This window comes from Scyliorhinus torazame, chromosome 4, assembly GCF_047496885.1.
Source record: "Scyliorhinus torazame isolate Kashiwa2021f chromosome 4, sScyTor2.1, whole genome shotgun sequence".
NCBI lineage: Eukaryota > Metazoa > Chordata > Chondrichthyes > Carcharhiniformes > Scyliorhinidae > Scyliorhinus > Scyliorhinus torazame.
In genome coordinates, this window is record NC_092710.1 from 219,579,177 (window position 1) to 219,605,288 (window position 26,112).

The 26,112-nt window shown below is 46.4% G+C and overlaps 1 protein-coding gene across 6 annotated transcripts in view; it reads left to right on the plus strand.

Annotated features, from left to right (window-relative positions):
• Positions 1-26,112, plus strand: part of tbc1d32 (TBC1 domain family, member 32) — a 452,053-nt gene that overhangs the window by 40,156 nt on the left and 385,785 nt on the right. For all 6 annotated transcript variants that reach the window (XM_072499364.1, XM_072499359.1, XM_072499363.1 and 3 more), the window contains 2 exons: positions 538-699; positions 1,858-2,035. In XM_072499364.1, coding sequence (XP_072355465.1) covers positions 538-699; positions 1,858-2,035 — 340 coding nt within the window. The remainder of the gene's footprint in view (positions 1-537; positions 700-1,857; positions 2,036-26,112) is intronic.

Here is a 26,112-nt window from a genome sequence, read left to right on the forward strand (position 1 = left end):
GGCCAAATGAGCTACGTCTCCTATTTCTTATTTTAGGTTCCAGTTGACTGAATATTTTTATTCCCTGCTCTCTCTTTGTGGAGAAATTGTGAATATATTTGCGTTAAATTGATTTATGATTCCATTGAAACAAACTACAGAGAATATCTGTAACCCCAGATGTTTCCATTATTCTAGGATACAGTGCAAAGTTTAATGTTTATCTGGGACCAAAGTTGAACAGTTAAGTTGATTGTGATGCCTTATTCACTTGCTGATTCTGTGATAAGATGGGGACAATCTAAAGTTAAGAACTAAAGCTTAAAGACTTCATAAATAGCACAATTTATTTACTTTTATTTGAGTTGAGTGAACAAATTTGTGAAGAACACCATCAAAGTAGAACTTTTTTGTACATGATCCATTTGTTCATCTTATTTAATCACAATGTCTTTTGAGTAGATTTGTAAAATGTCTTAAATTAAATGGATGAAGATATCACTCTTGCTTTCAGTTAGATCTTAATTTCTACTTTTCAAATTTCTATCCTTTTCTTAGTTATGAGCTGGTGAAGTATTTACGGAATTATATAGACACTGCTTTGGGCTCTGTGATTGATGAGGAGACTGAGAAATGTACTTCTGCAGAGGGCCGATCTCTAGGTTCTGGCCAAGACACACTTGTGCAACAAGTTACAAGAAAAACTCGGGAATCTGAAGAGTAAGTTCTAATATTATGGCCAAATGTTTCCCCTGCATTTATATAAATGATCTGCAAGCAGGGACAAAGCGTAATACAGAAAAAATTGCAGATGATATTAAAATAGGTGGGAGAGCAGGCAGTGAAGAGAAGATAACGATTTTATAGATGGATATAGATGGGTTGGAGATTGGACCAAAATTTGGCAGATGGAGTTTAATGTTTAAGGACTGGAGTATAAAAGTAGAGAAGTGTTGTTGCAATTGTATAGGGTGTTGGTGAAATCATATCTGGAGTATTGGGACAAGATTTGGTCTCCTTATTTGAAGTAGGATGTGGTGGCATTGGAGGCAATTCAGAAGAGGTTCCCTAGATTGATTCCGAGGATGAAGGCGTTGATGTATGAGGAGAAATTTAACAGTTTGGGCTTGTACTCGCTGGAGTTTGGAAGGATGAGAGGGGATCTGATCGAGGTGTATAAAATACTAAATGAGATTGATAAAGGAAACGTAGACCAAATGTCCCTCCTTGTGGGGAAATATAGAACAAGATGTCAGGTATATAGGTTGAGAGGTGGTAGATTTGGAACTGGGATGAGGAGGACCTACTTCTCTCAGAGGATAGTGAATTTGTGGAACTTGCTGCCCCATAGTGCGGTGGAATCGGAGTCATTAAATGTTTTCAAGAAAGAGATGGATACATTTTAGATTTAAAAAACAGGTTAAAGGGGTATGGGCAACAGATGGAGAGAGGAATTTGGGGCCAGGAAGAGATCAGCCATGATTTGATTGAATGGCGGTGCAGTCTTGAAGGGCTGAATTGCCAACCTCTGCTCCTAATTCCTAAGTCGTAGTTTTCCATTGACCTCGCTACCATCTGCTTCTGGATCAAGGATGCTGTTGTCTGTTTGAGACTGTTAGGATTGAGATCCTAATCTGCCTCATGCAGTTTTCTATGTGTAAGTGGTTATATACTTGTTGCTTTAAGTCTTGGTCAGGGACTACCTTTATCAGCTTGATTTTTAAACTTACTTCCTTATTTATGGTCTTTTAGCTTACCAAGCCAACAGGATCAAATTTTTGCTTTGTAAAATGGATAAAGTATAAGTACAGCATTACTAGTTTAAGAAGATAAAGTTTATTACTTGGCAAAGTGTTGATTTGTCATACTTTGCTACAGATACAAGGAGATGATGAAATCATTGAAAAATACTATGATGATAGTAGTTGAATCTCTGATTAATAAATTTGAAGAAGATCAGCTAAAGAAAGAAGAGTTACACCGAAGAAAACAACATGAGCAGCACACTAGTTACTGCATGGACAGTTGCTCTGACAGTGGATCCTCATTCAATCAGGTAGATAACATGTTACTTGTTCAATGGAGTTTTTTTGAGTATTCCATATTAGTGAATGTTAACAATCTGGCCATTAATTATGGTTGTTAGCTAGTTATCAAGTGCAAGAAACTTGGTGAATTCTGTTTCTCTTTAAATCTGAGTAAAAACATTCAAACTGCAGTGTTTCATTGGCTATGTCAGTGCAAACTGGCAGTTGAGTTTGGGCCCTTTTTGGTCGTATGTATTGGCTGCATTACTATAAATATTGCACTGAACTGCCAGATGATTGAGATATTTTATTTTAAAAAATACTTTCATCCATTGTTACCTGATTTTTCTAATTTAAAATTTTAAGTTGTGTTGCAAATCATCCTATCTCTCTAGATTAATTCCATCTTTTTTTGACTAGTTATGCTAAAAGATATTTTGTATTCACCATGTCAACAGCGATTAGTTGTGAAAATCCATTCAAGAGCAATATAACAGTCAGTTATAAAAATATAATTATTTTTTGAAAATATGCTATCCTGGATGAATTGTAATCAGTTACAGATCAATGTAGTATATCAAGGGGCTTTACACAATGTGGCAGAATGGAATTTAAATCTTGGTTGGTGATGAGTTTGATGCTTTTGGGGGTAAATTGTAATCGACACTAGAGGTCATTTCTTCTGCTATTGAGTGGGATGTAGGTGGGTTTGCCCAGTTGGCTAGGTGGCTTGAGTGTGATGCAGAGTAGCACCGACAGCATGAGTTCAATCCCTGAACCATGATTAGCAACCTGCAGACAACTAGGAAGCTGCATGAGAGAGAGTGAGCTGAGGGGGAAATTTGGTCAGTATTCTTATAGTTGATTAGTAGGCACCATGTTTGATATTGTACAAGATCATAATCTGTTACTAATTAACCCGACAGATAAATAGCCTTCCAATAATCACGTAGACTTGTGTGTAGTGAGTGGCCAATGGGAAACATATTTTATGTTGTCCCTACTTATGAAATTTTGTTAGAACTGGAAATTAAAATTTTGTAAAAGGAACAGTTAAGAAAAATACAGGAATGGTAGAAATATTTTCATAGAATTTCATAGAATTTACAGTGCAGAAGGAGGCCATTCGGCCCATCGAGTCTGCACCGGCTCTTGGAAAGAGCACCCTACCCAAGGTCCACACCTCCACCCTATCCCCATAACCCAGTAACCCCACCCAACACTAAGGGCAATTTTGGACACTAAGGGCAATTTATCATGGCCAATCCACCTAACCTGCACATCTTTGGACTGTGGGAGGAAACCGGAGCACCCAGAGGAAACCCACGCACACACTGGGAGGATGTGCAGACTCCACACAGACAGTGACCCAAGCCGGAATCGAACCTGGGACCCTGGAGCAGTGAAGCAATTGTGCTATCCACAGTGCTACCGTGCTGCCCGTTTTCATGCTCTGTTTTATGTATCTCAATGAAATGGTTACTCAGCACGGTAGCATAGTGGTTGGCACTATGGCTTCACAGTGCCAGGTTCCCAGGTTCGATTCCCGGCTTGGGTGGAGTCTGCACGTTCTCCCTGTGTCTGCGTGGGTTTTGTCTGGGTGCTCCGGTTTCCTCCCACAGTAAGTTGTAAAGGTGTGCTACTAGGTAATTTGGACATTCTGAAGTCTTCCTCTGTATACCCGAACAGGCGCAGGAATGTGGCGACTTGGGACTTTTCACAGTAACTTAATTGCAGTGTCATGTGAGAGTACCTTTAAGAAATGAGTGTTTATAACTGGGTGTGTATATAAATATCTAGTGAGAGTACCTTTACGAAATGGGTGTTTACTACTGCAGTGATGTCAGAGAGTGGGTGGAGCTGGGCTGTCTGTCAGTCTTTTACTTTTGTTTTTGATCAGGCTGCAGGGTGTGTTTTAGTTTTGTTTTCAGTGTTGGAGCTGAAGCCAGACCAAGTAGGTGTACTGCTGTTCTCTCTGCCATCAAAAGACTATCTCTTGACCATTTGGTGAATTCAGAATTATAAATGTTTTCAGTAGTGACTTTAACCTGATGTACTTCTGTTAAAAGGTGTAAGTCGTATGGATGTTAAAAAGGAAAGCATAAAGGTTTACTTATTGGTGTAGTCTTTGGGGGTTGTATTTGAATTGATGGTTGCTAAGATGTTCACTGTATGTTTTAAAAAGGTTAACTTGAGTTTATAGAATAAACATTGTTTTGCTTTAAAAAATAGTTTTCCATTTCTGTTGTACCACACCTGTCGAGTGGGCCGTGTGCTCCCCATACCACAATCTAGTAAAAGTTGTGGGTCAGGTGAACTCCATGATACACTTTGGGGTTCTCTAAACCCTGGCCCATAACAAATTGGGGGCTCGAGGGGGATAAAAGTCTATCTATTGGGTTGGCTTAGTGAACTTAATGACAGTGAGGGGTGAGCATATTGTGGGTGCTTTTCAGGTGTGGGATTTCAGTTTAAGTAGGGAGTGTGTTGTGGACAATGGCTCTTTCAGAGGCGCTGAAGTTTTTGCGGGTGGAGATGATCACACGCTGTACCTTAAGGACAGAGACTAAAAGCAGACAGTTAAACTGCAAAAACATTGCAGTTAACATTACCTGACAAAATGCGAAAAGATGAGACCATTATGGCAATGGCTAAGCATTTAAAGTTGCCTGAGATACAGTTTGACTCATTGGAAATCGCAAAAATTTAGTTGCAAATTAAACAAACGGAACATGAGAAAGAATTAAAGCAGCTTGAATACGAAAGAGAGCGAGAGAGGAAAGAGAGAGAGACGAAAAAGAGAGAGAAGAAAGGAAAACAGAAAGAATAGCCCGAGCAGAACAAAAAGAAAGAGAAAGGGAGATACAGATCAGGGAAAAAGATAAAGAGAGAGAGTTTGAATTTCAGAAAATGGCCATGAAACATGACTGTCAGTTAAAATTGGCAGACGTAAAGGGAAACGTACGGTTGGTTGATAGTGATGAGGATAGTGAGAAAGAGTGTCAAAGTCGAAGGCTTGGTGTGGATCTATTTAAATATGTCCTAGCATTGCCGAGGTTTGACGAGAAGGAGGTGGAAGCCTTTTTCATTTCATTTGAGAAGGTAGCTAAACAAATGAAATGGCCACAGGACATGTGGGTATTACTGATTCAAACAAAGCTGGTAGGTAGGGCTAGTGAAGTGTTCGCATCACTACCGGAGGAGATATCTGGGACGTATGAGGAGGTGAGAAAATCCATTTAGGTGCATATGAACTAGTTCCTGAAGCCTAGAGACAAAGGTTTAGAAATTTAAGGAAAAAGTTTGGTCAAACATACATGGAGTTTGAAAGGCTCAAACAGAGTAATTTTGATAGGTGGATAAGGGCTTTGAAAGTAGATCAAACGTATGAAGCTCTCAGAGAAATTATACTTTTGGAGGAGTTTAAAAATTCAATTCCTGATGTAGTGAGAACTCATGTGGAAGAACAGAGGGTTAAAACTGTGAGATGAGCAGCAGAAATGGCAGATGATTATGAATTAGTTCATAAATCAAAGCTTGGTTTCTGACGTCAGTTTCAGCCTGTGAGGGATTGAAACTGGGGACATGAGAAATACTCAAGTGGTAAAGGTAAAGGTGATCTGATGAGTGATAATAAGGAGAGTGTACCTTAGATCAAAAAGAAATCCAGGAGGGTGGAAAAGAAATAAAACGTTTCAAATGTTTTCACTGTAATAAACTAGGCCATGTAAAATCACCGTGTTGGTGGTTGAAGAAAAGCACTGGGAAGGATGATGTGGTAAAACGGGATAAGACAGTTAAGGGTTTGTGAAAGTGGTAAAGGAAAGCCCAATTGAAGCAAAGGAGGTGCAAAAGATTGTACAGCCTGATCAAGAGGTGATTGATAAGAATTTGCCAGATCTCTTTCAAGAATTTACTTGTGTGGGTAAAGTTTACTCGTGTATCAGAAGGAGCAGGTTAAAAAAGTCACAATTTTAAGAGATGCAGGAGCTGGTCAATCCTTAATGGTAAGAAATGAGGAGTTATGTAGTTTGGGGAGAATATTGCCAGAAAAGGTGGTAATATGTGGAATTCAGGATGAGAGGAGTAGTGTTCAATTATATAAGGTAAGGTTGGAAAGTCCAGTGAAGAGTGGTGAAGTGGTAGTAGGAGTAATAGAGAAACTATCTTGTCCAGGAATACAGTTTATCTTGGGTAATGATATAGCTGGATCGCAGGTGGGAGTGATGCCTACTGTGGTGGATAAGCCAGTGGAAAATCAGACAACTGAAGTGTTGAAGGACGAATATCCTGGGCTTTTTACAGATTGTGTAGTAACAAGGTCGCAAAGTCACAGGTTAAGACAAGAGGAGAAATCAGAGAGTGAAGATGAAGTTGAAGTGCAATTATCAGAAACTATTTTCGATCAGATGGTTGAAAAAGAACAAGAACAGGTGGAGGAGAAGCAGATATTTTTAGTTCAGGAAAATTGGCGGAGTTACAACAAAAACATAGAAATAAAACGGATGTATCAGAAAGCATACATGGAAGAGGAATCTGAGTGTATATCCGAGTGTTATTAGCGTAAAAGTGAGGTCTTGATGAGAAAATGGAGACCTTTACATATGCAGGCGGACGAAAAGTGGGCAGGAGTTCATCAAGTAGTATTGCCGGTAGGGTATAGAAAGGAGGTGTTGCGAGTTGCACATGAGGTACCAGTGGGAGGTCATTTGGGAATAAGGAAAACTCAAGCTAAAATCCAGAAACATTTTTATTGGCCTGGACTACATAAAGATGTAGTTAAATTTTGTCAATCATGTCACACACGTCAAGTGATAGGGAAACCTCAAGCAGTGATAAAACCAGCACCCTTAATACCCATTCCAGTATTTGAGGAACCTTTTACAAGGATCCTAATTGATTGCATAGGACCCCTTCCTAAAACAAAAAGCGGGAATCAATATCTTTTGACTATAATGGATGTGTCTACTAGGTTTCCAGAGGCCATTCCAGAATGTAATATTGCAGCTAAAAAGATTGTGGAGGAGTTACTTAAATTCTTTACTAGATATGGACTACCCACAGAAATACAATCGGATCAAGGATCGAATTTTACCTCAAGGCTATTCCAAGAAGTTATGGAGAGCTTAAGAATAAAACAATTTAAATCAATTGCATACCATCCAGAATCGCAGGGAGCGTTAGAAAGGTGGCATCAGACATTAAAGACAATGTTGAGGGCTTATCGTCACGATTATCCAGAGGATTGGGATAAAGGAATTCCATTCATACTGGTTGCAATTAGGGATGCTCCTAATGAGTCAACCAAATTTAGTCCTTTTGAACTAATTTTTGGTCATGAGGTAAGAGGACCACTTAAATTGATTAAGGAAAAATTGGTGAGTAAGAAATCAGAACTTGCATTATTGGATTACGTGTCAAATTTCAGGGAACGATTAAATAGAGCAGGTGAGTTGGCTAGACAACATTTAAAAGTTGCACAAAATGTGATGAAACGGGTAGCGGCCAAGAAATCCAAAGTTCGTAGTTTTGCCAGTGGAGATAAAGTTTTGTGTTGTTACCAGTGGTAGGTGAACCTTTAAAAGCAAGGTTTTGTGGACCATATCAGATTGAAAGGAAATTAAGTGAGGTGAATTATGTGGTAAAAACACCAGATAGAAGGAAGACTCACCGAGTGTGTCATGTGAATATGCTTAAAAGGTACTTTGAAAGGGAAGGAGAGCAAAAGGAGGCGGTTTTAATGATTCTAACTCAAAGTGACGAACCAAATCCAGATGACTGAATTTGACTAACCTCAAATTAAATTGAAAACGAGGATGTTCTTAAAAATTGGGATAAATTGTTGAGTTACCTTCCACAGAAAAAACGGACTGACCTGAAAGAGTTATTGATCTCACATGAGCAAGCTTATGGAGATAAATTGGGAAGTACTAAAATGGCTATAAGTGATGTAGATGTGGGAAATGCCGTTCCAATCAAACAACATCTATACAGACTTAACCCTTTAAAATTGGCACAGTTTAACAAAGAGATTGAGAGTTTGCTTAAAAATGGCATAATTGTAGTGGGTTGCAGCCAATGGAGCTCACCCATAGTGATGGTACCTAAACCAGATGGTACCCAATGGTTGTGTGTGAACTATAGAAAGTTTAATCCAGTGACAAGAACGGACTTTTATCCTATCCCACGTTTGGAGGATTGCATTGAGAAAGTAGGACAATCACCTTTTAGTTCCAAACTGGATTTACTTAAAGGTTACTGGCGGCAGGTACCTTTATCCGAAAGGGCGAAGGAGATTTCAGCTTTTGTGACTCCAGATGGTATATACCAATTCAAAGCTATGCCATTTGGCAGGAAAAACGCCCCAGCCACATTTCAATGGTTAACTAACAAAGTCGGTTCGGAATTGTATGGTAGACATCGACGATCTGGTAATTTTCAGTCAGACATGGACAGAACATTTGACACATCTGATGGAGTTATTTGATTGACTTCAGGAGGCGGGTTTGGTGATAAACCTAGCCAAATGTGAATTTGGAAAAGCCCAAGTCACTTTCCTTGGCCATACAATCGAATGGTCACACGGTATGTGAAACCAACAGTTATTGGTGTTTTCGATACCCTCAAGACGAAGGAAAATAATGCGATTTCTTGGCATGAGTGGATTTGATCGAACATTTGTGCAAAAGCTTTGTAACGTGATTGTTCCACTGATGGACTTGCTGAAGAAACGTCGAAAATTTCAATGGACAGCGGAGTGTCAACAGACATTTGACTGCCTGAATGCTGTGATAACCAATGCTCCTGCATTGGAGAATTACAAGGCACTCTGTGATCAGATTGAACTAAAGTATCTGACGTTAAAGAGAAATGCCGAGGCATAGAGAAATGGTCGGATCGTGCAGAGACCTTCTTGTTCAAAGAGACTGTCAATCGAGAAGGATTTCAGTTGGAGGAAGAAGAACGCTAAAAAAAATGGACTATATTATTATAACTGTTTGCATGTGTTGTTTTTTTAAACGATAAAGTATATTTACTGTGTGCATTTCTTAAAGGATAGTGAAAAGGTGAAAAATGAAACCATCTTGAAGTTGATGGTTTATTTTTTTTCTTGGGGGGAGGTGTCATGTGAGAGTACCTTTAAGAAATGGGTGTGTATATAAATATCTGTAGTGAGTACCTTTAAGAAATGGGTGTTTACTACCCAGTGATGTCAGAGAGTGGGTGGAGCATTGTTTTCAGTGTTGGAGCTGAAGCCAGACCAAGCAGGTGCACTGCTGTTCTCTCTGCCATCAATAGACTATCTCTCGATCATTTGGTGAATTCAGAATTCTAAATGTTTTCAGTAGTGACTTTAACCTAATGTGCTTCTGTTAAAAGGTGTTTCTTTTGTAAGTCGTATGGATGTTAAAAAGAATGCTTAAAGGTTTACTTAGTGTTGTAGTCTTTGGGGGTTGTATTTGAATTAATGGTTGCTAAGATGTTCACTGTATGTTTTAAAAAGGTTAACTTGAGTTCATAGAATAAACATTGTTTTGCTTTAAAAAAATACTTTACCATTTCTGCTGTACCACACATGTAGAGTGGGCCGTGTGCTTCCCATACCACAAACTAGTAAAAGTTGTGGGTCAGGTGAACTGCACGATACACTTTGGGGTTCTCTAAACCCTGGCCCATAACAAGTGTTAATGTAAACCTACCTGTGACAATAAAAGATTATCATTATTTATCATAAACCTTCAAATGGTATGCCTGTGAGCTGATTCTGTTCAAAGCAGTTGTTCTCAAAAATCGAATAAATACATGTATTACTTGTTACTCCTATCGGTGGTGCTGTGACAGATCTTTTCAGTGTTAAGCGTTGTATGATACGCAACACCTGCTATTTTGTATAGTATATCACCTCGTGAAGAGAGAACAAATTTTTTTGAAGCTTGTTTTTGAGACAACATTTATATCGAGCAGTATTTAAAATAAAGGTTATGTCTGTGTAAATGAGCGAGGAAAAAGATCTGGTTACACACCTGTATTTTAAGAAGAGAGAGAAAGAAATAGATACACTGGGATGAGGGAATATTGAGAGAGCTGCCACAGCATTTGATCATTGTTCAGAAAAGACACAGTTAAATTTTGAAACCGATTAAATAACCTTTGTTCGAAAATGTGTAATATAAGTGATCATGCAAAGCTAGGTTGGAATGTAAGCTGTGAAAGGGCACAGAGGCTGCAGAGATAGGCTGGTTCAGTGACTCTGGAAGTGTTGGTGGCGATTGGAAGGAATGATGCTTTCGAAGAATGTTAATCACAAAAACAGATCAGGTTGACTTTAAAACAGATTCCTTTCAAATACCATGGGCGGAATTCTCTGAAAATGGGTGCGACTCACTCTGGACTTCCCCAGAGAAAGTCCAGAGTGATTCTCCATTTCGAAGGGGGCTTGCAGAGCCCCGGAGTGCTCCATGCAGCTCCGGCTGCCGATACGGGGCCCTGCTCTTCCGGCAGCGAGAACTCTGCCAGTTGTCGGCTGAGAATCGCCGTGGGGGCCTCTTTCAATGGCCCCCAACCTGCGTCGCGTCGACTGCCCGCGAGTGGCGGCTATTCTCCGGTCCGCGGAGATTCCCGGCGCATGTATTTACTATGGAGAATTTGTGCAATGCAGACATACAGTATCGGACAGGACCAAAACATATGAATGTGATTTGCGCCCCCGCAACGTTCACACACATCTTCTACCCCTACAAAGAATCGGCTCATCCTCGCCCTTGTGAAGTGTGCTCTGTATACCACCTTCAGCTGTATCAGACTCAACCTCGTGCACGAGGTGGAGGCGTTCACTCTCCGGAGCACCTCACACCAGAACCCCTCCTCCATACCCTCTCCCAACTCTTCCTCCCACTTTGCTTTGATCCCTTCCAGTGGTGCCTTCTCCTCTTCCAAAATATCTCCATAAACTGCCGACACTACCTCCTTCTCCAGTCCCCCTGTCGTCAGCACCTCCTCCAGCAATGTGGAGGCCGGCTCCACCGGGAAGCTCTGTATTTCCTTTCTGGCAAAGTCTCGAAACTGTATATATCGAAACATTTCCCGCTGCTCCAGCCAATACTTTGCTTCCAGCTCCTTCAATCCTGCCAACCGATCCCCAAGAAACAAAGCTTCTAGTGTCTTAACCCCCTTCTCCTCCCATTTCTGAAAATTTCCATCCCACTTCCCTGGCTCAAATCTGTGGTTCTCCCGAATCGACATTTCCCTTGACCCTGCCCCCAATCCGAAGTGTTGGCGAAACTGCCTCCAAATTCTCAATGGAGCTATTATTACCGGACTCACTGAGTATTTCCCCGGGGCTATCGAGAACAGCGCTGTTGCTAGCGCCTTCAATCCCGACCCCCTGCACAAACTCTCCTCCATTCTGACCCACTGGGAATCAACCCCTCTGATCCAGCTCCGCACCTCCACATTCGCCGCCCAATAATAATGCATCAGGTTCGGAAGACCCAAACCCCCTGTCTGCCTTATCCTCTGTAGCAGCACCTTTTTAACTCTGGCCACCTTTCCTCCCCATATGAACGAGGTAATCATTCCTTCAATCTCTCTGAAAAATGCCTTTGGCAGGAAAGTCAGCAGGCATTGGAAAATAAACAGAAATCGTGCAACACGTTCATTTTAACCGCCTGTACCCGACCCGCCAGTGACAGAGGGAGACCATCCCACCTTTCTAGATCAGCTTTAACTCTCCCCGCCAAACTAGAAATGTTGTACCTGCGGAGCCCCCCTCCCATTCCCGGACAATCTGCACCCCCAGGTATCCAAAGTGAGTCCCTGCCCTACGGAATGGCAGCCCTCCCCACCCCCGGCCGAGACACCACAAAATACTCACTCTTGTCAGGATTTAATTTGTATCCTGAGAAAGACCAAAACATCCGAAGCAGCTCCAATATTCCCCCCATTGACACACTCGGTTCCGACACGTATAACAACAAGTCATTCGCATTTAAGGACACCCTATGCTCTGTCCTCCTCCCACACTATCCCTTTCCATACCCCCGAACTTAATGCGATGGCCAACGGCTCAATCGCGAGTGCAAAAAGCAGGGGGACATAGGACATCCCTGCCTAGTCCCATGGTGGAGAGAAAAGTATCTTGAGCTGATGTTATTTGTGCGGTCTGGCCCTCGGCTCCTTATATAGTAGCTTTACCCAGTCCACAAATCTTGGTCCAACCCCAAACCGCTCCAGAACTGCCATCAAGTACCCCCATTCTACCCGGTCAAACGCCTTCTCAGCGTCTAATGCCACAACCACCTCTGTTTCCTTGCCCTCAGCCGGTGCCATAACCATGTTCAATACCCTTCTAACGTTTGGAAAGAGCTGCCTCCCTCGAACCCTGTCTGATCTTCACCTATCACTTTCGGGAGGCACTCCTCCAGCTTACCTGCCAGGACCTTCGCCAATACTTTTGCGTCCACGTTTAAAAGCGATACGGGCCTATACGACCCACACTCCGTCAGATCTTTATCTTTTTTCAGCAACAGGGAAATCGATGCTTGCCCCAAAGTTTGTGGTAACACCCCCTTCCGTATCGCCTCCTCAAACATCCTCACCATCAGGGGTGCCAGCTTATCCTTGAATTTTTTTAGAATATTTCACCGGAAACCCATCCGGCCCTGCCACCTTCACCGACTGCATCCTCCCAATTGCATCTTTTATCTCCTGCTCCACTTTCGCTCCTTTTAATGTAGCCCTGTCCCCCTCCCCTAACCTCTGGTACTCCAGCCCATCTAGAAATTCCTGCATCTCCCGGTCTCCCCCAGGTGACTCTGACCTGTACAACCTAAGTACTCTACATTTAAGAAGAACATAAGAACTAGGAGCAGGAGTGGGCAATTCAGCCCATCGGGCCTGTTCTGCCATTCAATATGATGATTGCTGATCACATCTCACCCTCATCTCCACTTTCTTGCCTGCTCCCCACAACCCTTCATCCCACTACTAATTAAAGACTTGTCTATCTCCTCATTTGTTTAATGATATGGTGTGGTGACGCAGCAGAGCATGTTAAGCGGCGGCTGGAGTATGAGTCCAAACTTATGGTGGTTGAGAGCTGACCAATTGATGCCCATGGAGTCGAGGAGTAGGGTGGAATTCATGTCCTCCTTTGTCTACAGTTATACTTCAATAAACAAATTTGTTAACTTTCTGCTATCGAATAGTTGTTGAGCATACTATTGCAGCTAGTCGAGCATGACCCGTGCCTCGATACTGGGGATATTGGCCTGGGCGAGGGCGCTCACATTGTAACACCTGTACTGCCAGTGGATTTGCAAGATTTTGCAGAGGCAACATTGGTTGTATCTCTCCAAGGATTTGAGGTGTCTGCTGTACATTGAATCAGGATACAACTGAATGGCTTGCAGGCATCATAGAATCCCTCCAGTGCAGAAGGAGGCCATTCGGCCCATCGAGTCTGCACCGATCCACTCCCCCCGATACCCGTAACCCGTTAACCTGCACATTCGTGGACACTAAGGGGCAATTTAGCATGGCCAATTCACCTAACCTGCCCAAGTTTAGACTGGGAGTAAATCGGAGCACCCAGAGGAAACTCGGGCAGACACGAGGAGAACGTACAACCTCCACACAGTCACCTCAGGCCGGAATTTAACCTCGGTTCCGGTGCTGTGAGGCAGCAGTGCAAACCACTGTGCCACCTTGCCATCCTTTGTCAAAGTACAGTTGAGAGCCATGTTGGCGAGTCACAAAAATGCCAAACCAGATGACACAGCCCTAAAGAGCATGAGTCAACCTGTTGGGATTTTATGACAATCAAATAACTGCATGGTCATTTTTATTGATACTAGCTTTTTAATTTTCAGATTAGAAAAAGCTGAGTTCAAATTCTCAAATTTGAACACATGGGGTGGGATTCTCCGACCCCCCCCCCGCCGGGTAGGAGAATCGCTGGGGGTCGGCGTGAATCCCGCCCCCGCTGTCCTCCGAATTCTCCGGCCCCCCAAGAAGCGTGAATCGCGCCGCCCACCTCGGAGAATGGCGGGGACTGGCGCGACGCTATGGGCGCCAGGGCTGCACGAATTCTCCCGGCCGGATGAGCCGAAGTCCCATTAAATTAAACCACCTATTTAACGGCGTCAACCAGTTGTAATGGAGTGTGGAGTGCGGGGGGGGGGGGGGGGTGGGTTGCGTGGAGTGGGCGGGGGCGGGGGGGGGGGGTGGAGTGGAGGTGTGGAGTAGAGGGGATGGGGAGTGTGTGTGTGTGTGTGGGGGGCGGAGGGGAGGGGGGAGGGGGGAGAGGGGAGGGCGAGTGCCGGGGAGGTGGGAGGGCGAGTGCCGGGGAGGTGGGAGGGCGAGTGCCGGGGAGGTGGGAGGGCGAGTGCCGGGGAGGTGGGAGGGCGAGTGCCGGGGAGGAGGGAGGGCGAGTGCCGGGGAGGAGGGAGGGCGAGTGCCGGGGAGGAGGGAGGGCGAGTGCCGGGGAGGAGGGAGGGCGAGTGCCGGGGAGGAGGGAGGGCGAGTGCCGGGGAGAGGGGAGTGGGTTGGGGAGGTTGTCCGCCTGGCCAGGTGCCAGCTTCCAACAGCTGTGACCATCAAGCCCATGGCACCTGGGGGGGAGGGGGGAGGGGGGGGGGGCGGGTACGGACAATGATGACATGTCATCTATCCCACCCCAACCCCGCCCCCCCACCCCCTGCAGGCCGTTATGTTTGGTGATCACCCAGCGATGTTGGCCGCCGTGGCGGGATCCGCACTTCTACATGTTGCCCATGTAGCGACTAGGGGTGTGGTAGAGAGGTGCTTTGGGCTGCTGAAGATGTGTTTCAGGTGCCTGGACTGCTCTGGAGGGGCCCTCCAGTTCCCGCCAGATAGGGTCGGCCGCATCATTGTGGTCTGCTGCGCCCTGCACAACATAGCCCAGCAGGGGGGCGATGTGCTGCAGGCGGAGGAGAGGGAAGGGAAGGAGCAGCAAGATGAGGCACAGACCTCCCCAGGCGAGGAGGATGGGGGCAATGGTCAGGACAGACGGGCTGGACATGGACGGGAGGCTGCCCACCGTTACCGGCTGGGCCAGCGGGCACGGGACAGGCTGATAGCCGCCCGGTTCACTGACTAAGGGGGCGTGGGAATAGCCGAGCATGGGCACAGACTGCACACCACGGCACCAGCCGTCCACCCTCACCCCCCCCACCCACCAGCAACCACCCTTGCCCCACCCGCATGCATACCACCCTCACCCCACCCGCATGCATACCACCCCTCCATTGCACATCCATCCCTCCATTGCACATGCACCTGCGCCAGTGGAGGCGTGTCTATGGCAGGCCATGGAGGATGATGACAAGTCGCTCTGCGCTGAGCTCTGGGCTCTACATCGTTGGACAATGCCTGACCCATGGCCACAGTACCACCCTCCACCCAGACCGTCCCTGCATGCGGCCGTGACACTGCCGCGCACGGTCCCGTCGTCTGCCTAGGGGGATGGCGAGGGCGACCCGGGGGGGGGGGGGGGGGCACACTCATCTGAGGCCAACGTTCTATCACCCCTCACACACACACTGGCGCTCACCTCACACCACACCCCCGCACGCATCGGACAGAGCACAAAGGCAGCCTCTGTGGATGTGAAAGTGATTTTAATAATGAACAGTTCATACACGTGCCCTAGCCCCAGAACTAATCTGTGCCTTGCACTCCTGCCAACTTACTCCGTGTCTAATTGTTTGGCCTTACCGGCCCTTTGACTACGTCTAGGTAGTTCCCCAGACCATACAGCAGAACTGGAGGTGGACGCCTGTGATTCCTGCCCTGTGACTCGGGATCCCTTTGGCCGCCGTTTCCTGGGGCGGCCCGGCCTATATGGGCCAGGCTGCGGCTCGGGTGACTGGGATGGCGAGCTGCCAGCCTGTCCTGACCGTTGCCCACCAGATGCACCTGGGACGGAAGGGGGGGAATCCGAGGTGTTGCGGTGTTCCGGGGCCTCCCCTACAGGGGGACCCGGAACGGGCCTCAGCACCACCTCCTCCCTCGGGGTGCCCGATGACCCCCGGGCCTCTACATGGGTCAGGGATGCGAACGGACCGACCATCTGATGCCCCCCCAACACCTGGCGCTGCCAGTCCTGGAGGCCCGCCCTGGTACCAACAAGGCTCTGCAAGTTTGCAGCCATGGAGCTCAGGGAGTTGGCCATCCCTGTCTGTCTGGGCAACGCCGGCCAGCACCTGGGCAATGGCGCCGATGCCCTCAGCGATGGCCTGCAGAGACTGGGCCACTGCCTGCAGAGACTGGGCCACTGCCTGCAGAGACTGGGCCACTGCCTGCAGAGACTGGGCCATTGCCTGCTGAGACTGGGCCACGGTGTTGAGCGCCTCTGCGATTTGCTGCTGGCTCTGGCTCATGACTTGCTGTGAGAGGGCAGCCATGTCCTGGGCCACAGACGTCGCCTGCACGGAAAACCCCAGGCCTTGCATACTGCTCCCCATGTCTGACACTGTCACCCCCATTGCCTCCACCGCGGACGCCACTCTTGTGGTTTCGGCCTGGGTGGCACCTATGTCCTGCACCACTCCCTGCTTCTGCACGCGGGTGGATTCCTCCACCTTCATCTGCCGCAAGCCGGCCGTCACCCCCTTCGATCGTCCCTTGGTCCGTGACTGCATCGGGTCTATGGGTGGGTGTGCTAACTCCAGGAACACGTCTGGACAGCAGATGATTGCTCGCACCGGGATGCCCTCCGACCTCCCGGCCCCTCGGCTGCTCCTGCCTCCACCTGCTGTACTGGGAGGGGTGTCTTGTGCCCACCAGTTAGTGTACAAGAAGCCTCATCGCTAACCTGCCCAACCGAGACGAGTGTTTCTGCGATGGTGGAAGGTGTAGGAGATAGCAGTGGCGTAGTGTCGTGCTCCTCATCCAACCCAAAGTCCATGGTCCCCTGGAGTGGTGGTTCTTGTCCACCTGTCCCCTGTGTGTCAGTGTCCTGGGTAGGGTAGGGGTGTCCTGGGTAGGGTAGGGGTGTCCTGGGTAGGGTAGGGGTGTCCTGGGTAGGGTAGGGGTGTCCTGGGTAGGGTAGGGGTGTCCTGTTTGGGGTGTCCTGGGTAGTGTAGGGATGTCCTGGGTAGGGGTGTCCTGGGTAGGGTAGGGTTGTCCTGGGTAGGGCTGTCCTGGGTAGGGCTGTCCTGGGTAGGGCTGTCCTGGGTCGGCTGCGACGGAGGCCTGTGGCTGTCCCCCTCGTCGCTGGGTGTTGCCCGCCGGCGTCGCCGCACTCGCACGAGATGGGGGCGTCATCTTCCTGGTGCTCCGGGTCTGTCCCTGGCCCGTGGCCGCCCTGGAACGTCCTGGGGGCGTGGTATGCCTGATGGGCCGGGTCTCTCCCTGTCTCGTGGCCGGCCTCGATCGTCCCAGGGGCGGTCGGCATCCGCGGGGACGGGTGCCTCGACGTTTAGTCCTGCAATACACAATACAGCATGCATGGTTAAACACGCAGATGGGGATCGGTGGCATGGGGTCATGGGGGAAGGGGGATATGGGGGAAGGGGAAAAGGAGGGCAGGCCGTGGGGGGTCTCACTTGGTGGCGCGCCCCCGACCTCTGCATCCGCAACCTCCCGGTCCTCTGGTCCGCCTGCAAGTTCCAGGGCCCTCTCTTCATGCATGGTGAGTGGTCGCACATCAGCTGGACCCCCTCTGGTCCTCACACGCTCCTGGTTGTTGTGTGCGCGCTTCTCCTGTGAGGGGGCGGGTGCGTGGCAGGGATAAAGGGCAACAGTGTTAGGCAGAGATATACATGCAGGCCAGCGGTTGTGTGTATATTGGCAGAGGTGCACAACCCATCCTGCCACTGCAGGCTGCATGGGTGGGTGCAGCCATGTCAGTTGCACCTAGGGCTGTGCCGCACATCGGAGGTGGGGGGGGGGGGGGGGGGTACTCACCCTGGCTGCCCTGACTAGGTCATTGACCTTGTGGCACTGGGCGCCTGTCTTTGGTGTTACAGCCATGGCGCTGACGCCCTCTGCTACCTCCCTCCACAGGCACCGGCTGAGGCGTGGAGCGGCCGTGTCCAGGGTACAGGGCCTCCCTCTTCTGCTCCACTGTGTCCAGGAGCGCCTCGATGTCCCGCTCCTGGAACCTCGGTGCTGCGCGCGGCCATTTTGACGGATCTCCGGGGGAGGCGGCGTCTTTTGTGCTGCGACGCCGCGCGGCGTCACCCACGCCGCGCGCCCGTGATGGGTGACGCCGTCGCGAATGGCGTCATGCCACTGCTAGCCCATTCCGGATGGAGAATGTGCGCCGTTTCGGGGGGGGGCCTGATGCCGGAGTGATTCGCGCCGTTTTTGACACCGGGTGCCGGCCATCGCATGATTATCGGAGAATCCCGCCCCTGATGCCAGACATAATTTTCTCTTCTGCCCTTGCCCTTTGCTAGTTCCGATCCACTGATTTTTCATTTTCTCTTTTCAAAAGCTCATTTAAGAGTTACAAAGTTTCTTGCTGTCAGATGTTCCATATGTCTTTCCATTTTTACTGCCTTTCTCATTCCTTACTCTACCATTATATTACAAATACCCTGACAGTTGGCACAGTCTTGGCTAATTGAACTTTCCCAGTGTATGAATCACCTGTACTATGGCTGTTCAAACTACTCGATGAATCAAAAATGAATTTGAGGGATTTTTCTTCTTGAGAATGACAAATGCACCCATTATCTGAGTTAGCTATAGATGTATTACAGATGAGTTTCTAATTTTCTTCTTTTACTTCTTGATAATTCTTTTAATTAAAAGTAATCACTTTTGGCAATTATTTAAAACTTTTCTTAGTAGAAACTAAACATAGAAACATAGAAAATCAGAGCAGGAGGTGCCATTCAGCACTTGACGCCTGTTCTGCCATTCATTATGATTGTGGCTAATCATCCAACTCAATAGCCTAACTTCTCCCCACCCCACCACCCACCCATAGCCTTCGCCTCAAGTGCTTTATCTAACGGCTCTTGAAAACATACTACTCATGTTTTCTACTACTAAAACATGCCTCAACTACTTTCTGTGGCAATGAATTCCACAGGCTCACCATTCTCTGGGTGAAGAGATTTCTGCTCATATCTGTCCTAAATGGTGTACCCCGTATCCTCAGACTGTGACCAGTGGTTCTGAACATTCCAATCGTCGGGAACATCCTTCCTGCATCTTTGAGCTTTGAAAAGGGTCATTTGGACTCATGACATTAGTTCTTTTCTCTGCCTACAGATGCTGCCATACCTGCTGAGATTCTGCAGCATTTTCTCTTTTGGTTTCAGATTCCAGCATCCACAATAATTTGCTTTCTTCCTGCATCTATCCTATCTAGTCTTGTTAGAATTTTATAGCTTTCTAGGAAATATGCATTTAATCTCTCAGCGATTTCTTTATCCCCTGTTATAAATTCCCCTTTTTCTGACTGTAAGGGACCTATCTCGCTTCACGTATCTATAAAAACTTTTACAGTCAGCTTTTATGTACCCTGAAAACTTATTCTTGTACTCTATTTCCCCCTTCTTAATCAATCCCTTGGTTCTTCTTTGCTGATTTATAAACATCCAATCCTCAGACCTGTTGTTTTTCCTGGCCAATTTGTGTGCTTCTTCCTTGGATCGAATACTTCTCTAATAGCCCCCTTTCCCATTTTACTTTTGTGCCAGGCAAGATTAAACAAGTTGCAGTTCTCCAATGCGGTCCTTGAATGTTTGCCAGAGTCTATCCACAGTCACCCCTTTAAGTAATTTTCCCAATCGATCATAGCCTACTCACCCCTCATATCATCATAGTTAGTTTCCTTTATTAAGATTCAAGACCCTAGTCTTAAGAATCAACTACTTCACTCTCCATCTGGATCATTACACTTTCATTCTTACAAAATCATTTTGTTCCACGTAATGTTTCTGTCATTAACTTCTGCTAATTGCGGTGTGTGTACTACTAAAAGACTAGCTGAGGTTTCTGAGGGCTACAAAGACTGCTTATTACATGATTTTACTGTTTTCCTCACATGGATTAAAACCCCTCACAATGGATCAGCGAATGAAGAAGAATTAGTAAACTCAGGCTGACAACATTCACAAATGATACAATAGGTAAAAGAAATTAACATAACTTGGTTTAAGCATTGTGCTGGCTATTTGTTAATGCCTCTGTTAAACCTTGAAATTGCAGTACATTGAATTGGAAGGATTATGCCTGAAAGGTTAGGAGAATGTAGTTAAGGTACTATTACTTGAGCGGCACGTGGCACAGTGGTTAGCACTACTGTCTCAAAGCGGCAGGGACCCAGGTTCAATTCCAGCCTTGGGTGACTGTCTGTATGAAGTGGCATGTTCGCCCCGTGTCTGCACGAGTTTCCACCGAGTGCTCCGTTTTCCTCCCACAGTCCAAAGATATGCTGGTTAGGTGGATTGGCCATGCCAAATTGCCCCCTAATGTCCGAAGATTAGGTGAGGTTACTGGATTACGGAGATGGGGCAGGGGAGTGGCCTTAGGAAGGGTCCTCTTTCAGAGAGTTGATGCAGACTGGATGTGGTTTGTAATTGTGACATATGTTGAAAGTCATTATGAATTAGTACCTGCTGCATTAGTTTCTTTTGCTGCTTTGCTGATTCCACTGCTAACTTCTGATCATTGGTTTCAGTCGGTTTCACTTTTCAGATTGAATTAGAGCTTGCAGATGGAGAGTTCTGTAGCAAGATGTTCACAAGATCCCCACAAGATCTGAATTTGTGCTTCAATCTATCAGTGACATGATTGATAATGATGCTATTTGTGGCAAGAATTCAGTTGAACTTTTGTCCCACTTTGTTCATGTTGGTGTAAAGGTTTCTTGGACATGGCACAAAGCATATACCTGGTCTTTCCAGTAGGCATATTTCTTTCTACAGAAACTTCCTTTCAAATAAGGAAGGGAAGAATGAAGACCTGCAGAGGAGCTCCCTGCAAATGGGATGTTTCATTACATTATTCAATTAGTATTGCACTCCAGCAAGATATTGAATACAAAATCCATAACATGAAGCACAGTGTTATGCACAAGGAGCCAAATAACAATCAGTTGGTCCAATCATCTTCTCTTGGCAAACCTCAAAGTCAGCATATCTGTAGAATTATTTTGTTGTCTCACATTGTTCAGTAACAATAATTATGAAATTGAAGTTGGATGTTGTGCAGAAGTCTTAAAGGAGATACTGCCTCTGCTGATTCAGTATAAGTGCTAGCCATGCATCACATGACTTTTTAATTGTACATTTGGCTGTTAAACTTTCTGCTGGAAACTACAAGTTTCATTACTTAATTGATGTAAAGATGAAGTATCCTCTGCACTTTTTGCTTTACCGCTTATCTTAGTGTTGTCTGCAAACTTGGACACATTGCCCTTGGTCCCCAACTTCAAATCATCTATGTAAATTGTGAACAGTTGTGGGTCCAACACTGATCCCTGAGGGACACCACTAGCTACTGATTGCCAACCAGAGAAACACCCATTAATCCCCACTCTTTGCTTTCTATTAATTAACCAATCCTCGATCCATGCTACTACTTTCTCCTTAATGCCATGCATCTTTATCTTATGCAACAACCTTTTGTGTGGCACCTTGTCAAAGGCTTTCTGGAAATCCAGATATACCACATCCATTGGCTCCCCGTTATCTACCGCACTGTTAATGTCCTCAAAAAATTCCATTAAATTAGTTAGGCACGACCTGCCCTTTATGAACCCATGCTGCGTCTGCCCAATGGGACAATTTCCATCCAGATGCCTCGCTATTTCTTCCTTGATGATAGATTCCAGCATCTTCCCTACTACCGAAGTTAAGCTCACTGGCCTATAATTACCCGCTTTCTGCCTACCTCCTTTTTTAAACAGTGGTGTCACGTTTGCTAATTTCCAATCCGCCGGGACCACCCACGAGTCTAGTGAATTTTGGTAAATTATCACTAGTGCATTGGCAATTCCCCTAGCCATCTCTTTTAGCACTCTGGGATGCATTCCATCAGGTCCAGGAGACTTGTCTACCTTTAGCCCCATTAGCTTGCCCATCACTACCTCCTTGGTGATAACAATCCTCTCAAGGTCCTCACCTGTCATAGCCGCATTTCCATCAGTCACTGGCATGTTATTTGTGTCTTCCACTGTGAAGACCGACCCAAAAAACCTGTTCAGTTCCTCAGCCATTTCCTCATCTCCCATTATTAAATCTCCCTTCTCATCCTCTAAAGGACCAATATTTACCTTAGCCACTCTTCTTTGTTTTATGTATTTGTAGAAATATTCCTATCTGTTTTTATATTCTGAGCAAGTTTACTCTCATAATCTATCTTACTCTTCTTTATAGCTTTTTTAGCAGCTTTCTGTTGCCCCCTAAAGATTTCCCAGTCCTCTAGTCTCCCACTGATCTTTGCTACTTTGTATGTTTTTTCCTTCAATTTGATACTCTCCCTTATTTCCTTAGATATCCACGGTCGATTTTCCCTCTTTTTACCGTCCTTCCTTTTTGTTGGTATAAACCTTTGCTGAGCACTGTGAAAAATCACTTGGAAGGTTCTCCACTGTTCCTAAACTGTTTCACTATAAAGTCTTTGCTCCCAGTCTACCTTAGCTAGTTCTTCTCTCATCTCATTGTAATCTCCTTTGTTTAAGCACAAAACACTAGTGCTTGATTTTACCTTCTCACCCTCCATCTGTATTTTAAATTCCACCATATTGTGATCGCTCCTTCCAAGAGGATCCCTAAGTATGAGATCCTGAATCAATCCTGTCTCATTACACAGGACCAGATCTAAGACCGCTTGTTCCCTCGTAGGTTCCATTATATACTGTTCTAGGAAACTGTCGCGGATACATTCTATAAACTCCTCCTCAAGGCTGCCTTGACCGACCTGGTTAAACCAATCAACATGTAGATTAAAATCCCCCATGATAACTGCTGTACCATTTCTACATGCATCTGTTATTTCTTTGTTTATTGCCTGCCCCACCATAATGTTACTATTTGGTGGCTTATAGATTACTCCTATCAGTGACTTTTTCGCCTTACTATTCCTGATTTCCACCCAAATGGATTCAACCTTATCCTCCATAGCACCGATGTCATCCCTTACTGTTGCCCGGATGTCATCCTTAAATAACAGAGCTACACCACCTCCCTTACCATCCACTCTGTCCTTCCGAAAAGTTTGATACCCTTGGATATTTAACTCCCAGTCGTGACCATCCTTTAACCATGTTTCATAAATGGCCACTAAATCATAGTCATTCACGATGATTTGCACCATCAACTCATTTACCTTATTCCGAATACTATGAGCATTCAGGTAAAGTACACTTATGTTGGCTTTTTTACCTCTTCTGAATCTTAACACCTCGATCAGTAACCTCTCCTAAGTTATATTTCCTCTTAACCTTTCTCCTAATTTTCCTTGTCGTTGAACCCATATCTTCATGTAACAACCTGCCGCGTCGCTTACCATTAATGTTTTCACTTCCCGTTTTATTTCTTTTAGTATTCCTGGTCCTATTCACTGAGCTCCCCTCAGTCACTGTATCTTGTACTGCCGCCCTTTTTGATTTTTGACTATGGCTTCTCTGCCTTACACTTTCCCCCTTACTGCCTTTTATTTCTGTCCCTGTTTTACTACCTTCCAACTTCCTGCATCGGTTCCCATCCCCCTGCCACATTAGTTTAAACTCTCCCCAACAGCTCTAGCAAACACCCCCCCTCGGACATCGGTTCCAGTCCTGCCCAGGTGCAGACCGTCCGGTTTGTACTGGTCCCACCTCTCCCAGAACCGGTTCCAATGTCCCAGGAATTTGAATCCCTCCCTCTTGCACCATCTCTCGAGCCACGCATTCATCCTCTCTATCCTGATATTCCTACTCTGACTAGCTCGTGGCACTGGTAGCAATTTTGAGATTACTACCTTTGAGGTCCTACTTTTTAGTTTAACTCCTAGCTCCCTAAATTCAGCTTGTAGGACCTCGTCCCGTTTTTTTACCTATATCGTTGGTGCCTATGTGCACCATTACAGCTGACTGTTCACCCCCCCCCCCCACACACCCCCCCCCCCCCCCCCCACACCCCCAGAATGTCCTGCAGCCGCTCCGAGACATCCTTGACCCTTGCACCAGGGAGGCAACATACCATCCTGGAGTCTCGATTGCGTCCGCAGAACCGCCTGTCTATTCCCCTTACAATTGAGTCCCCTATCACTATAGCCCTGCCATTCTTCTTCCTGCCCAGCTGCGCAGCAGAGCCAGCCATGGTGCCATGAACCTGGCTGCTGCTGCCTTCCCCTGGTGAGCCATCTCCTTCAACAGTATCCAAAGCGGTATATCTGTTTTGCAGAGAGATGACCGCAGAGGACACCTGCACTGCCTTCCTACCCTTGCTCTGTAATGAAGTTACTGTGAAAATCCCCTGGCTGCCACAATGTGACGCCTGTTCAGGTACACTGAGGGAGAATTCAGAATGTCTAATTCACCAATCAAGGACATCTTTCGGGACTTGCGGGAGGAGACTGGAGCACCTAGAAGAAACCCACGCAAAGACATGGAGACGAGCACTCTCCTTTGGTGCTGAATATGGTGCAATCATCAGGGAATTTCCCCACTTCTGACTTTATTGATGGAGGGCAGGTTGGGATGGTTGTGCCAGGACACTACCTTGAGAATATCCTGCAGCGATGACCCGGGACTGAGACAATTAACCTCTGACAACCATAACCGTCTTCATTTGTGCTAGGCATGATTCAACCGACGTTATACACCAGATACACCGTTGACATTTTTTTCCTTTGGACCCACGGCGAAGAATCACTGAAACGTCTACACGATGACATTAATAAGTTCCATCCAACCATCAGACTCACCATGGACTACTCTCCAAAATCAGTTGCATTCTTTGACACACTCGTCTCCATCAAGGACGGTCACCTCAGCACTTCGCTTTACCGCAAACCCACGGATAACCTCATGATGCTCCACTTCTCCAGCTTCCACCCTAAACACATTAAAGAAGCCATCCCCTATGGACAAGCGCTCCGTATCCACAGGATCTGCTCAGACGAGGAGGAGCGTAACAGACATCTACAGACGTTGAAAGATGCCCTCGTACGAACGGGATATGGCACTCGACTCATCGAGCGACAGTTCCAACGCGCCACAGCGAAAAACCGCACCGACCTCCTCAGAAGACAAACATGGGACACAACCGACAGAATACCCTTCGTCGTCCAGTACTTCCCCGGAGCGGAGAAACTACGTCATCTTCTTCACAGCCTTCAACACGTCATTGATGACGATGAACATCTTGCCAAGGTCATCCCCACACCCCCACTACTTGCCTTCAAACAACCGCGCAACCTCAAACGAACCATTGTTTGCAGCAAACTACCCAGTCTTCAGAACAGTGACCACGACACCACGCAACCCTGCCATGGCAATCTCTGCAAGACGTGTCAGATCATCAACATGGATACCACTATTACACGTGAGAACACCACCCACCAGGTACGCGGTACATACTCGTGCGACTCGGCCAACGTTGCCTACCTCATACGCTGCAGGAAAGGATGTCCCGAAGCGTGGTACATTGGCGAGACCATGCAGATGCTGCGACAACGAATGAACGGACATCGCGCAACAATCACCAGGCAGGAATGTTCCCTTCCAGTCGGGGAACACTTCAGCAGTCAAGGGCATTCAGCCTCTGATCTCCGGGTAAGCGTTCTCCAAGGCGGCCTTCAGGACGCGCGACAACGCAGAATCGCCGAGCAGACACTTATAGCCAAGTTCCGCACACATGAGTGCGGCCTCAACCGGGACCTGGGATTCATGTCGCATTACATTCATCCCCCACCATCTGGCCTGCAAAATCCTACCAACTGTCCTGGCTTGACACAATTCACACCTCTTTAACCTGGGGTTACCCCATCTCTGGATCTGTAATGATTTAATCACCTGCTAATGCTCTCATTCAAAGCATTGTTTGGCATCTTTGAATTTGTCTATATATGTGTTTCTGGAACTTACCTCTTCATTCACCTGAGGAAGGAGCAGCGCTCCGAAAGCTAGTGACATCGA